This window comes from Frieseomelitta varia, unplaced genomic scaffold (genome assembly GCF_011392965.1).
Source record: "Frieseomelitta varia isolate USP_RPSP 00005682 unplaced genomic scaffold, Fvar_1.2 scaffold_869, whole genome shotgun sequence".
In the NCBI taxonomy this organism is placed as follows: Eukaryota; Metazoa; Arthropoda; class Insecta; order Hymenoptera; family Apidae; genus Frieseomelitta; species Frieseomelitta varia.
This window is the reverse complement of record NW_025110666.1, coordinates 101,019-115,812: the sequence shown is the minus strand read 5'-3', so window position 1 is coordinate 115,812 and position 14,794 is coordinate 101,019. Positions and strand designations below refer to the sequence as shown.

The 14,794-nt window shown below is 28.9% G+C and overlaps 1 protein-coding gene across 1 annotated transcript in view; it reads right to left on the bottom strand.

The window, feature by feature from the left end:
* LOC122536747 (netrin-1-like) overlaps window positions 1–14,394 on the bottom strand; it is a 108,402-nt gene extending 94,008 nt beyond the window's left edge. The window contains exons 1-2 of the mRNA XM_043669376.1: window positions 14,388–14,394; window positions 12,550–12,738 (exon numbers count right to left, since the gene is read on the bottom strand). Of these exons, the coding sequence (XP_043525311.1) occupies window positions 12,550–12,738; window positions 14,388–14,394 (196 nt within the window). The remainder of the gene's footprint in view (window positions 1–12,549; window positions 12,739–14,387) is intronic.
* Between the last annotated feature and the right edge of the window lie 400 nt (window positions 14,395–14,794).

The following is a 14,794-nucleotide window of genomic DNA, read 5'->3' as shown; positions in this document are numbered from 1 at the left end:
TTTTTTATATCATGTACATTTTGTACGATTTTACACTTAAAAATTTTTTAAAAAGCTACTGATAAAGTCTACTGATAAAAAAATAAACATTTTTTAGATCTGACAAAAAAAATTCAAAATTCAAGAATAAAAAACAAATTCACGTGATAAAATTTTTAATTTTTATTACGTATCGATTAAAAATATCTACGTATTGTGTTTTTTCGAATATTTTTAATTTGTAACTAGATAACTCATCGTGTAAAGTCCAGAATAGTATTTTATTATCAATGTATTGTTATATTATCAATATATTAAAACTCGTATCCAATTAAAAAAGATATAAATTTTATACGAACAAAAATAATTCCTGAAAACTTATAGCAATACTATGGCTGGATTCATCATTTTTTCTTTAATTTCTAAATTCGAAACAATTTTGCGATTAAAAAAATCTAACTAGAAAATTTTGGCGTGAACGACTACTCGGAGACTTGACAAAGTGGAAAGGACAGTAAGGTTGCCCGAAGGGAGACCACGAATGTCTCGGTGACCGATTCTGTTTGAGAGGCAACCCTTGCTGGAGGGTGTCACCGGGGTTAAAGTAAACACAGGCTGAAGCTTTCGGGGTAGGATACAGTTGAAACGTATCGTTCCGGTATGGCCACGCGTACTATACAAACAGGGGAAGCCTCTAATATTACCAGCCACTGTGTGCACATACAGGGTGCTTCACGAGGAGCATAACAATTCGGTACTGAGCGATATCAAAACTAAAAGAGAGGAAAAACGGAAGAACGAAAAAAAAAACTGCTATTTTATCTTTTTTCTATTTTGCCAGGAATAGTGACTTCGATACGCCGATATGAGCATGCACTTTTGTTTTATTAATTAAAGTTTTCTCGTTCTGTGCTCTGAAAAAATTTTTCGTTATTATTAATTTCATATTGACAGCTAAAAAATATTTTTTATTTTCAAGAAAATGTTTTTCATATATAAAAATAAATCATTAATGAATCTTCGCAATGTTACTTGTTTATAGCTATTCTTTGCTCATAGATATTTAAAAGATAAATATGAGATTATTTGGAAAAGATCGGAAAATAGAAATTATAAAATAGAAATCGGTTTTGGAATAGAAAAGAGAATGAGAAGAAAATGATTATTATAGAAAATATAACGTTACTCGATAACATTTTTGAAAGAACTGTTCCATTAAGAAAATAAAGTAAAGTTTTACAAACTGTTCATTATTTTAAATTAAATAGTGTATTTTGAGATAATTGTAAGTAAATACTCAGTTAAATACTTTTTTTTTTAGAAATAATTACAGAATTAAAATAAAATTAATAATGGGCATTCTTTAGACCATTCGTAGAAGTCACGAAAAAAAACACTTTTGCTGATTATATGATGCAATATTAAGATGTTTTTATAATATTATACGTACTTAATTGTAATAAGTGACATACAGTACATATCTTGATTTTATAAAATATCAAAACAATGAATAATATATCTTTCCCATAGTTATCCGTATATTACATACATAATATAAAAATAAATTAAGAACTTTTATTATTTAACACTATATTGTCAAAATATATTGCACAAGAATAATATCTTTTGTTTTCAACATTTTTAAAACATAATATAATATATAATATAAAATATATTATATAATATATAATATATTATATAATATATAATATAAAAATATGTTATACATTATAAAATAGAGTATATTTATTGATGTCTTATTATTTAAAAAATATTTTCCATGCTGATTATTTCTTTGTTTCGTTTTTGAATGATATATAATGATATATAGTTGTTATAGTATAGTACCTATTATAAATCAAGAAATATAAATTAAGAACAATGTTATTAAATAGCTGAAAAACAAATAGCCAATCAATGTTTACATATCTATGATAATTATTTAACTCTTACTTTAAAGAAAAACTATGTTCTTAATTTGTTGAATTTGACAACAATTTATTCGATTTTTAAAATTTGATTTACTTGAATTTTGTTAGTAAAATTTTCCTAATAAATGTTTAACAACGTAATGATACGTAGAAACAAATTCAAAATTGCAAACAAAAATAAGTGCAAGTGCATTTTGTTCATTTATTTTTCATCAATGTGCATGTAATAATCTTGTCCTGTGACGTAAAATTGCATAAATAACGCATTATCATGCAAATATCACGATTTCTTTATTTATAAATTTTTTACTAATCATAGAAAACTTCTTAATTGTTGTCAAGTCACTTCGAATAATAACGATAATTACGATTGATTGTATACGAGTTTAATAACGTTATTGTCGATTGCAAAAGTGAAAGCTCGCTAAAGAAATTATTTACTTGTAAATGACGACACATTTAAATCATAACATACATATCGCGACGATAAACCACGATGTAATTCTTGGTTTGGAAACTCGCAATCCGACTTGGGGGGGGGGCTTTAACCAGGTGGTAAGCGTAACACTAAAATTTCCCTCGGCTGCGATACGTTTTGGGGAGCTGACAATTTCAAAAGATCCCGTGCGTTCGCACAAGGTGGGCAAGCATCCACGGGTCACCTCACAACGACATTAGATACGGCTGTTAGTTCGTTGACGAGGCAACAAATTTCCCGAGCAATTCAGCGTGTGTCTGTTGGAACGAAGAGAGGGAGCGAAAGCGAAAGAGAAAGAGAGAAAGAGAGAGAGAGAGAGAGAGAGAGAGAGAGAGAGAAAGGAGAAGAGGGAGAAGGTGATGGGAGAGGAGGGGCAAGACAGAGCAGAAAGAGGTGAACAGAATGCTGTATGGAAGGGAGAGAAGGTCGGAAAGCGAAACAGAGAAAGCGGATGCAAGGCTCGTCATCGTCGTCCTCGTCGTTCGTCGCGGTGAAAATCTCGAAACGAGCAGCGGTTGCCTGACCTGACAGTACGTGGCAGTCGTACAGGGCCGTATTTTCCATGTGCTGGAAACTACCAGCGCAAAATTGAGAGGGCTCGCCGTGGGAGCCATTCGGAGTTCACTAACCGTGGAAATGGCACGAGTACTCGATGCAACGTTGCGACGCGACGCCATGGAGCACGTGGAAAAAAAAAAGAGGGCGAATGCCTTTCGGAGATGCACCACCTCTTGACTGCACTTCATTTTTCCCTCTTTTAAAATACATTCTCTCCGAGGGAAGCAGCGGCCGCCCGTTTGCGTCTCCAAGTGGCCACCGATCTTACTCCTCGCTCCTGCTATTTATTTGCTCCTTTCCCCGGAAAAGGTTTCTCTTATCTCCGCGTTTCCGCCAAAAATCGTGCTCGAGGACATGCTCTCGCAAAAGTTGCATGCAATGGAACTATGCCAATGTCGAAATGTCTTGCATTTGCACCGCGAAACGTACATGCCGATTAAACGGAAGAGAATTTCGTTAATATAGCACGGTTTATCACTTGAATGTATAAAGATTGCTAGTGATTTTTCGATGGTGATAAGTTGTGCAGATCCATTGTATAACTGTCAATAATGTTGATAGTTATACGATGTACCGCGTTAATTGTTAAAGCTACATATGTGACCTTTGACTGAGGTGTTTTTCCAACATCGTTATTCGTCGAGTTAAAAATTGGTGATGGAATTGATTTTTGACAAAATTTTTCCAATTTGACCATGAACGAATAGATGTATTATAGGCAATTAGTTTAGTTTTTTAGCTATTGATTTCTGAACCTTATCATTTAAATATTAATAAATTATATTAATATAATGTCAATATTAAGGAAAAAATGTTCCATTTATTTCTAAAGCATGTACATATAATACATATAGAGATACTGTTGCTTTTTTATTCTTTTTTATTCGTTAATTCACTTTTCGCTGTTTTGATCAGTATAACATAAGATACACATTTATTTGCACTTTCTTGCAATTCTCTCTATTAGTTCTTCAAAAAATATATGTATAATTATTTACGACAGACACATTTACTATATTTTATAAATGGAGTGGATAGAAACTGAAATATAAATAGCTAATTATTTGCGTATGTTAATAAATAATATATAATAAAATTCATTTATACAGCATAAAAATTTCAGTCATCAACAATCTTATTTTTTAAAAACTGCTTTGGACCTTTTTAAATTTATGAATTGCAAAAATAAAATAATTATATAAATATTCTTTTATCATTTTATGTCCAATAAAATTTCTTTCATTATTTTATGTCCTTTTATTAATTTATTTATGAAATTAATCGAGGATTAAGCTTACATTTATTTTATTAATTATTAAGATACACATAGGTCAAATGTTATGTAAAAGCCTGTAGAAGATGATTTCTTGTGAAAAAATAAAAAGAAATGTAGAATAAAATTTTTCGATTGTCTGAAAAATTGAGTTTGAAAGTTTATCAAGTATACTCGAATTTACCTAATTTCAGATATGATAGAAACGTACAATTAACGTAGATCACGTGCAAAAATAAATCAAAAATATAAAATGAAACTTTTTCATTTAAAGCTTCGCTTTCGAGAAAGTTTGAAAATTGATCAACTACATGTATCAAGGTCATTTTAACGAAATATTCAAAATTCATTTTCTTGAAAATAAAGCTCTGAAGAAATTTTATTTTATGTTTTTTACTTGCACGTAAAGTAAAGTTCTAAAGTAATTTTTCATCACACGTCACAATTTTATAGTTAAATTCAAGCATACTGGATAAATTTTCAAATTCGATTGTTTCAAAATCCAGATCTCGGACGAAAAAGTTTTATTTATAAAACATTTATAAAAAGTTTTTTCTTATTTTTTTCCATAAGGAATCATCTGTTGGTACATAATATTCAGAGGTATATTGTATTAAGATCTGCTGCAAAATATTGCGCAATTTTAGTCACTTTAATTTTGACTATTTTTAAATAAATATGGGAATAAGAATACGATAAGCAACGCTAAAAATTTTTAAAACAAAAATTGATAAACAAATCAATGTTAAAGCGAAACTAAAACAAAGATTGATAAATAAATTAATAAATAATGATATTGATAAATAGATAAAACTTTTTGATCTTCAGCTTATACCTCCATTATTTCGCCTTAATTAACCTAAATGGACTATGTAAAATGTTCTATACATATTTTTACAAGACAAACTCGGACAAAAATATAGTAAAAGTCATATCAGTTTACGTCATACCATGACTCATGTAAATATGACACAGTATTTCGTTATTTTTGCTTTTTGTAGTCTTCAACAAATATTAATTATTTTCTCGTATTTGTTTCGTTGACAAAGTTTTCTGCGTTACAACTTTCTCATTATATCATTTTCTTTCAGTAGTGATTTAATTGCTAAAATGTAAAAAAAGGATCTTCTTTGCTTTGCATTGCTAGAAAATTGATTACAACTCTCGTTGTTGAATCTTTTATTAAAAAAAATTTGCTCATATTTAAATTCTTATTTAAATATTTTTCTAATCTCACGATATGATTTCGCGATGAAAAATGTGAACATGAAACAAAGCATTTCTGGATTTAGAAAATGGAACAAATTCTAGAAAACGGTATGTGAAACAAAAATTATAAAGAACTTTGCCTTTCAATGCCATATACAAGTGTCCCATTTGAAACGTCCTACGCAATTATTTTGTGAACCATTCGTTATAGGAAAAAATGTCTCAAGTAAAATTTATTCTGTTTCGAGGGGGATGTCTTATGATGGTCACAAATCTTGGTTTAGGTGAGCGTGCTTCTAGGATAATCTTTTTTTTTTTTTTTTTTTTTTTTTTTNTTTTTTTTTTAATGAAACTATGTATTTTTCTTTAGATGGACAAATAGCCTATTCATTCATGATGAATTCATTTATCACATGCAAAATACTCTGAAACATTGGAGAGGGTGCAACTATCCTTGAGAGATAGAATAAATCAGTGCATTAACGCTCAAGGTCAATATAAAAAATATAAAATTTCGAATAAGATAATAATTTCCTGCTACGTTAAACGCAGCTAACTTTTGAAAGACAGTAGACGACTTTGGATAACTTTGAAATACCAATATGTAACAGATCGATGAATTCAACATGTTTATCTGAAGAAAAGTACAGGGTGTCCCATGTAACACTTTTCACGATTTTTCAAGTACTTGCGATAATCTGACAAAAAAATGTTTTAAACAAAAATTGATCAGTTTTCAATTAGCTATACAGTGCAATAAAAAAATTTCAAAAAAATTTTTTTCGATAATTGTCAAAGTCACTTTTGTTTTTTTAAGTGGCACTTTATAGTATTGTAGCTCGTATCTAGACAAATTCAACGACCCTGTATATTTTCATGTTTTGTCTATGGTACAAATATTTAATTTTTATAAAATTAATTATAGTACAATAAATCATAACAAAAGCGTATTTTTCGTTTTATAATATTATCTAGTTATTATTTATGATATTTATGAAATTCTTTGTTGATGACCTTCATCTTATTTTAATAATTCTAATATAGTATAAAAATAAAAGCGACAGGAAGGAGATCATCGTAGTAGTCAAAAAACAAAAGTCACCTTGAAATCTCGAAAGCACGTCCACCTAAATCAAGATTTATGACCATCATAAGATGTCCCCTTCGAAATAAATTAAGTTTTACTTGAAACATTTTCTTCTATAACGAGCTGTTTAGAAGATAATTGCGTGTGTCGTTTCAAATAGAACTATTCTGTAATATTTATTTAATGAGCTAGAGATTTAAGAAATTAGAGGTTATATATTTCATGAATATAAAGTAAATATGATCTATAACGACAAAAAGATAATTAGATACGAATAGTTAAGATACAATGAGATATCTTATTGTTAGTATTTCAGTTATACGTATAAGACAGCAATTAAAACAGTATATTTATATCGACCACAAAGATTCAAATAAAAATCAAGTTTACTATTACCTCTCACGTATCGAACACTGATAGTTAATCATGTGATTCAGTTGGTAGGATCTTATCGAGGTCGAGATGGCAGATTTTGGGTTGGCTGTTAGGATCGGTATTTACTAATTTATGAAAATTAGTAAATGAAACGGCACGACTGAGGGAAGAGGCTAAGTGTAATTAACTCCCTGCGCTGGCAACTGGTTTTCACGGACCATAATGAATGACCAAACTATATACTACAGATAATTCATCGCTTTCTTTGTTGACCTCGTCGTTATGATATCACCGGATAGAAATTACCGAGAAATAATAAATTTATTACCAGTTTTGTCTGGGTTGTGTTTAATATATACTTGAAACTGAGAAAATATTGCAATATTTCGGATAAAAGATTCTCGACGTGCGTGGCACGTCATTCCAGCGCAAGAGGTTAAACGCGTTCTGAGCCAACAACACTCGTGGTTTCAGATATGGCGCAATCGTGGCTTCCTTGTGCTCAGTTGACAGTGTCTCTAGCTGGTATATAAAACACAAGTGTCGGGCCGAAGGTTTGCGCGTGCTCTTGCCGCGAAGATAACGAACAGTCTGTATTCTCGTTAGCAGCCATGGCAGCCGTTAAGATAACAACGAGACACGACACTCACCGCGAGCCCTCAGCACGAAAAGATTTAAACTCGTCTTAGGATGGTAGGAACTTTCATAAATTAGTCCCCAGAGCGAAGAAGCCACCATCGACGCGGATTGCGTGGGACGCGCCACACGGCCGTCATTTCGTTTCTCTCCTGTGAAACGTAACCTCGGGCTTTCGGCGCGAATTAAATTCACCGTGAAACAACGAGAGCCAACCCCTTTCAAGAGGTAATTAACGTGCCGGTAACTGGTTTAAGGTTCGTTAAATTTTATAATGTTAATGGATTGCGGTGTCGAACATGACAACGCGAGAACGCTATATGCTCGAATCGACCGCTCGTAACCATAATACTGGTTTATTGTCGTTAAAAAGATTTCACGGTATTGATGTTACAAGCGCTACACGAAGGCTCTGATTTCAGGAAACTTACGTTCTACGGATTCTGCGATCCTATACTAGTACTGTGTTTAGGAATTACAATAGATAACGTAACTTCTTTTAAATGGATTTATATTATATTGTGTATTGAAGACAAATGGGAAGGCTCATAACAAAAAACCATTCATGTTGAATTAAGTTACTTGAGCTTCTGAATTTTTTAAAAATACTCTGACACTTGAAAGCTTAATTAACGATTTAGTTGAATCGATGTTATAAAAAATGATGTATATGTTGACTTATTATTGAATGAAAATTAATTGATTCCATAGAAATCTTTGACCTGAGGTCACAGAGAACACTCTTCACTTTATGGCAGGCATGATGTTATAAGATTATTGAATTATAATGTTAAAAGGATTGAAATATATTAAATACGATTGTGTTCTTTTGCTTTTTTTGCTCTTCTAGAAAAAGACAAATAACATTAATAAAATAAAAATCAGATAACGAAGAAGTACATGGAAATTAGAAAGATTATTTTAATTTTGAATCACAATGCATACATACAAAAATGAAAGATGGATGTGTGTGTGTGAGGATCCGTAATATATTTTTTTCAGAAATATAAAATTATTATAAAATATTTATTGCAGTATGGACAATGAAAAAAAATTAAACTAGTAATTTTTCAGTTGTCTGTTGTTAGAAGTTTATCGTATTGTTTTGTTTACATTTTATTTCTATAAGTATTTATAATTATTTCCGATAATTTCGAGAATTATAGAATTATTTTCCAACCTGAAGTTATTATATTGTCTTTGCACTGTATAATAAATTTTTTGCGCTGTCTACAATTTCTGATTGTATAAAACCAAATGATTAAAACATTTTAAATAATTATAACTTGTTTGTAAGTAATACAATTATAATTTCTTTATTGTAATTATACATACATATTAATTCAAAGCATGTAGCTGCTTAAACATCCATGTTTGTTTCATTAAGTTTGTTTTCCTTTCATTAAATGAATGATCCCTTGAGTGGATGTGTATCTCTAGTAAAAACGATACAGAAGATATAGAGAAAAACAGCTCTCGTGCTGTTTGTAAATTAGATAGAATTTATCTTAATTTCGAAAGTTGTAACAATTATTATAATAATTCGCGCAATCACTTCCAATAAATTTTTTAATACCAATAAATCCTTCATAATCTAATGAAATATCGTAATGAAATTTATGAACATTCATTAATAACTCTCTGCGAAATAATAACGATAAAAATAATAACGATGACTTACTCGAAATGTTAAAAGAAATCCAAGAAAAGTTCTAATGTCAAAAATTTTTTCGTGACTCGAATCTCTCGAATTTCAAATAAGAAAAAAATTATAAAATCAATGAATAAAAAATCATTTGCAGCGTGAATAAAAACTGTTTGATTCATGTGAATCTCGAATGTTTGGTGTAAAATGCGCACGCAGTTTTTGTTTTTAAAAACATAGGCAGCTATACAATTAATTTGGAATGATAATGTGAAGTATCCAAATTTAATTGAATTAAAATGTAGCAAAAAATATTTTATTATCATCATCAACGATATACTTCGTTATATAAGATTTTCCAATGCATATTGGAAAAAAAAATAGTTTAGATTAATTTAGCAATTTAAATAGTAGTAGAAAGAGTTCAGATGTTAATATTCTTAAACAAAAATTTGGATTTTTCTAGCTTATTATGTTTTTGATTGTATTTTATTTAATTATGACCAATAAAAATTTAACTCTATTTTTCTTCTTACAAAATAAAATCAGCTAAGTTTCAAGAGTTTTAAAATTTTCTAAAACTTCGAATTCAAGTTCCGAAAATTTAAAAATTCTCTACGACGTGCGTATAATGTAGAGCAATATATGTAAGTATAACGTAGAGTAATATATTTCATTATATTTGGAATTTTTTTTATCCTTTCATATTTTCTCATGTTTTGCAAATCAGATCTCTTTCCACTAGTTTCTGTTCCTAAAAAGTAATATAAAAAAATAAATAAATAAATAAAAATAACGCAAAGTGCCATTTTCTAAAACACTGATCCAGTATTAGAATCCACGAAAAGATCCTGCATTAGGATCTACGAGTTGAAATAATCGTACAGTTGGCTGTTAGTCGGCTGTTAATTTAGTAGGTGTGGGGGAGGTTCATAGTCGCGGAGAACTAGACAACAAATCCAGTGTGTTCCAATCACACGAATGGAATGTAGTACGTGAACATATTGGATGCATGGTGGTGCACCATGTACCACCGTGCGAGCATGAATACGTTCCGATGTGCTTTCTCGCGTCCGGAGATCGTTATCCCCGCAGTGGATTCTGGCCCTAGACAAACCGACATAAATTGAATGTCTCGAGATTGGAGTGGAGGGACAGCCTCTCGGTTGGTAGCCGCATCGTAACAGTCCCGGGAAACAGATGAAATTAATAGTAATAATGGGGTAATAACTGGATCCCGCTTATGATACGAATGTGAGGGTAAACTCAAATACCGATTGACAGTTTAGCTAGTTTATCTAGAATACTAAGGTCCGAAACGTGCCGTGACGAAGCAAATAAGGTTTCAACATTCTTGATTATCTGAATATAGAATCTTTTTATAATTGCAATTGACTGTACTATAAGATGAAACTCGGATCATAAAATTCCTTCGTAGACAGCATCTTTTTTTCGATATTATTTATTCTTCTATTTATATTTGAATTAACGAAATGTAAAAGTATGGTCCGTTTAAAATAAGATTCTTGAAATTAATATAAAAAACTTTCGGTGTACAATCATGCGTAAATAGAAAATTAATAATGTGATTATTGTTAAATTATTGTATATCTCTCTATAGCAAATTTTGAGGTGTGTGTGTGTGTGTGTGTGTGTGTGTGTAGATAAATTATTTTACTTAAAACAGACAACAAATAATGTTTTATTTTTATTTTTTATTATGTATTTTATTTTTATTTTATGTATTATTTTATTTCATTTTATGTATTTTTTATTATATATTATTTTATAAATTTTTTTATTACGTATTATTTTATGTTTAAATAAATTTTATTTTCGTTGCTTTCGAATAAAATCTAAAATAATTTGAATTTTCGTAAACTTAAACATTATGGAATTTGATTACCTAATAATATAAAAGTATTTGCACTCGAATTGTTTTTATTTCAATTATTTCTAAATGTATGTATATATATCTCTCTGTGCATGCAGGAAGAATTATATGAAAATTTGTTTATAACGCAGTTGACAAATTAAAGTAATTAATATAACTAATTTTTGAAAACATTTATTTAAATAAATAATAAAAATAAAATAAAAATTATATTATTTAATAAGTAAATAATAAAAAAGTGTTGGGAAAAAAATTATTTTCCCTTAACTGAAATAAAGCATAATTATTTCAAAATTTCTTCGAATTAAATAAGCTAACATATTATTTAAGTAATTATTTCAAATATTCTGTGTACAAATAGTGCTTAATCTTTCCTTCCTATTATTTAAATACTATAAATATAATATTCAATGTATATAATTCACATTAATTAATTTATAAAATATAATTTATAATAAATGAATGAAAAATGAATTAAATAAATGAAAAATATTTAATATTATACATCTTTCATGCCTAAATATTATAATTCCTTTTCTAGATTTGTGTTACATTATAGCTACAAGGCATGTAAACTATTTATGGTAAACGCGTTATATATGTTAAATGTGTTTGCAGTTACTATTGGAGAAAATTGCAATGCGGTCTTTTTACTATAATTTTGAAAATTATTCTATTATACAAACGAACATTGGGAAATACACATATACAATATGTCGTAAATATAAAAATATATGAATAAAATAAGCAACTGTAAGTTGAAGTGAATGAGAGTTATGATAGCTCGTTTTTGTAAAATATTAAAAACGACTGACTTAATAACAATAAATTTACAATAAAATTACAATACGAAAATGATATGAATTTGTTTTTAGCAAAGACGATGCAAATAATGTGAGATATCTTATAAAATAAAGTGAGATTTGTCAATATAAATATACAATTCGATAAAAGATATGTTTTTCATTAAGATCTAAAAATTACATCATTGACGTCATTTTTAAAATTTCATTCATATCTTGCAAATGCAATTAAACATTTAGAATTTTATTATCTCCAATAATGCGAATTTTTCGATATTATATTTAATTAAATTATCTTTCTCGAAAAAAAAACCATTATCAAGCATTCTTGATCAAAAAAATCAATTGCATTGTAAACAAAAGTATCGACATCCGTTTCTTTAATAATATATGTATATATCACAAGTTTCTGTTTAAAATAGAACCAGAAGAACTTTTTTAAACGTGCCACATTTTTAAAACGAGTATGTAACTTATTATGTTTTATCAATGTGTATATCGTGACATAGACATTTTGATTGATTGATTGGCATATGATCAAAAGTGTCTGAAATCCGTAAGAGGTGAACGAACGTGCCAGAAACATGCAAACAATTGCAAGAGATAATCTCCGATTAATAGATCAGTGGGAATAGGCTATTCTAAATTAGCAGTGATTAATGACTGTCGGACAGTACTTACGTTTGCAGGCCTTACGATGTTGGATCGGTCTCGCCGGATCCCTGTAGTAACCTTCTCGACAATAGTGACAGTGTCTTCCTGCCGTAAAATGCCGGCACTGCAGACAAACGCCTCCACTGACACGTCCGGACAGCTTGTACAGTTCCATGTTGAATCTGCACTTTCTTGCATGGAGATTGCAGTTGCATTCTAAAACAGATACACGTCCGATTACTTCTTTTTCCTTTGAAAAAATTTTGCTTTTTGAAACAATTTAATCTTACATTACATTGCAAGTGAATCGAAACAGCTTGCAATCTCTTCTTGCGATAATCATAAATCTTAATCATTTTCTCGTGATATGAACATTTTGATAAACGAACTTCACGACAGAGTCGGTGGAAGATAAATCAATTGAACGAGAAAAATGTAAATTTTAAAGAATTTAAGATATTGTTAATCTGTTCTAATGGAGTAAATGTTTTTAAATATTTTATTTTCTGATATAACAAAATACTTGAAAATATATTGAATATTTTAAATACCAAACCATTGAACCAATAACAATGAGAAATTGTCGATAATTTAAAATTGTAAAAGAAAACGAGTATCTCATTTTAAAACATAAAACCTTTACTTTGATAATGTAGTTTGAGTTCGTTTTTTTCAAAGATGATTTTATATCATGTAATGAATGGAAAACTGAGTACTTTTTCTCGAAAACTGTAAAAATTCAAATACTTCTAAAAATATTAAAAATTTTTTTCTTTGTTAAATCCACTATCGTAAGAATGAACTTTTCTGTTTACAGCGAGCTCTTGGAACTTGTTATACGGTTTTTTTCAGCATTTCATTGAACTTTAGATAATATTAAAATTCAAGAAATCCTAACAAACCTAATGTCCAAAGTTTAATAAAATAATAAAAAAAAAAATGTAGTTTTGAAGAGATCATTGTGAAAGAGAGATTTCAGTCTTTAAGAAAATGATGAATCTAGCCATGAAAAGAAATTTTTTATTATTTCTAGAGAAACATTTGAATTTTCACAGTTTTCGAATTATTCTATGATTTTTTTTTACTAAGTTTAAATGATTAACGATTTTTCATCACTATTACTGTGTATTTGATGCAGAAAGCAACAACAAAATTATATATACATAATTTTCAAAGTCTCATTTACGATTTATTGATAAATATGATAAATGGATGAGGTATATAAGAACAAAGAATTTTTTTGACTAACACTTATGCCACGTGAAATGTGCCATATGTTAACACTTGCTAAAATAAAAATCACTTATACGACTGTACTTTGATAGTCATATAATTCAGGATATAAGATAATTTATTTACAATTATTTTAATATGTTAAAATTCCAATACCCAAGTATCTACGTTGCTTTGTTGCTTGTAATGTAGATTTTATATTACTGTGATAACACTAGGGGATATACGTGGAACGTCATTGCAAAACAATCGACCACGACAGCTTTTAAACTTTGTTTAAAAGTCTACACTTAACGATCAATAGTTCAGCCAAAGAATAAGCAAATTACAAATACAGATCCAATATAAATATAAATTATAAATACATTTATTACAACTTACGTCTTAAAAGCGAAATATATTTATATACATATTTATATGTTGTGCTATATTTTGTATATTGTATTATAAACTGAAATTTAAAGATAAATGTTCAAAAAAATAAAAAAAAAAAAGAAAGAAATACCAATTCTTATGTATATACATTTATGCTTTCGAATCTGCCTCATATTAAATAATTATTTTTTGAGGAATTGATTATGTAATAATAACACTTCACACTAACAGAATCAGAATTACAATATAGATCATACCTGCCATATCATTTTAATGTTGTATGTTGTTCAATTAATTATATTATACTAATCAGTGGAATATATAAATACACGGAAAAAAATTTCCTATATTACCATGGAGTTTGAATATTTTAGTTCATTACTTCAAAACATAAGTTATACGTTACAGAAATTTACAAACTAAAAATGATGATTTGGAATAAAATTAAAACAAATAAGAAATAAAAAGAGAACATGGATTTTTTTCAAACATTATTTCTATTTGCGTCGTATACTTTACATGTTATCTAGGTTAGGGTAGGAGGTATAACCCCTAGGTATAATACCCTTTAAATGAAATCGATATATTAGACATATTTTATAAAGCAAATTGTGAATTTTTCTACTTACAGAAATTTAAAACATGTAAGGAGAAAAGAATGGCA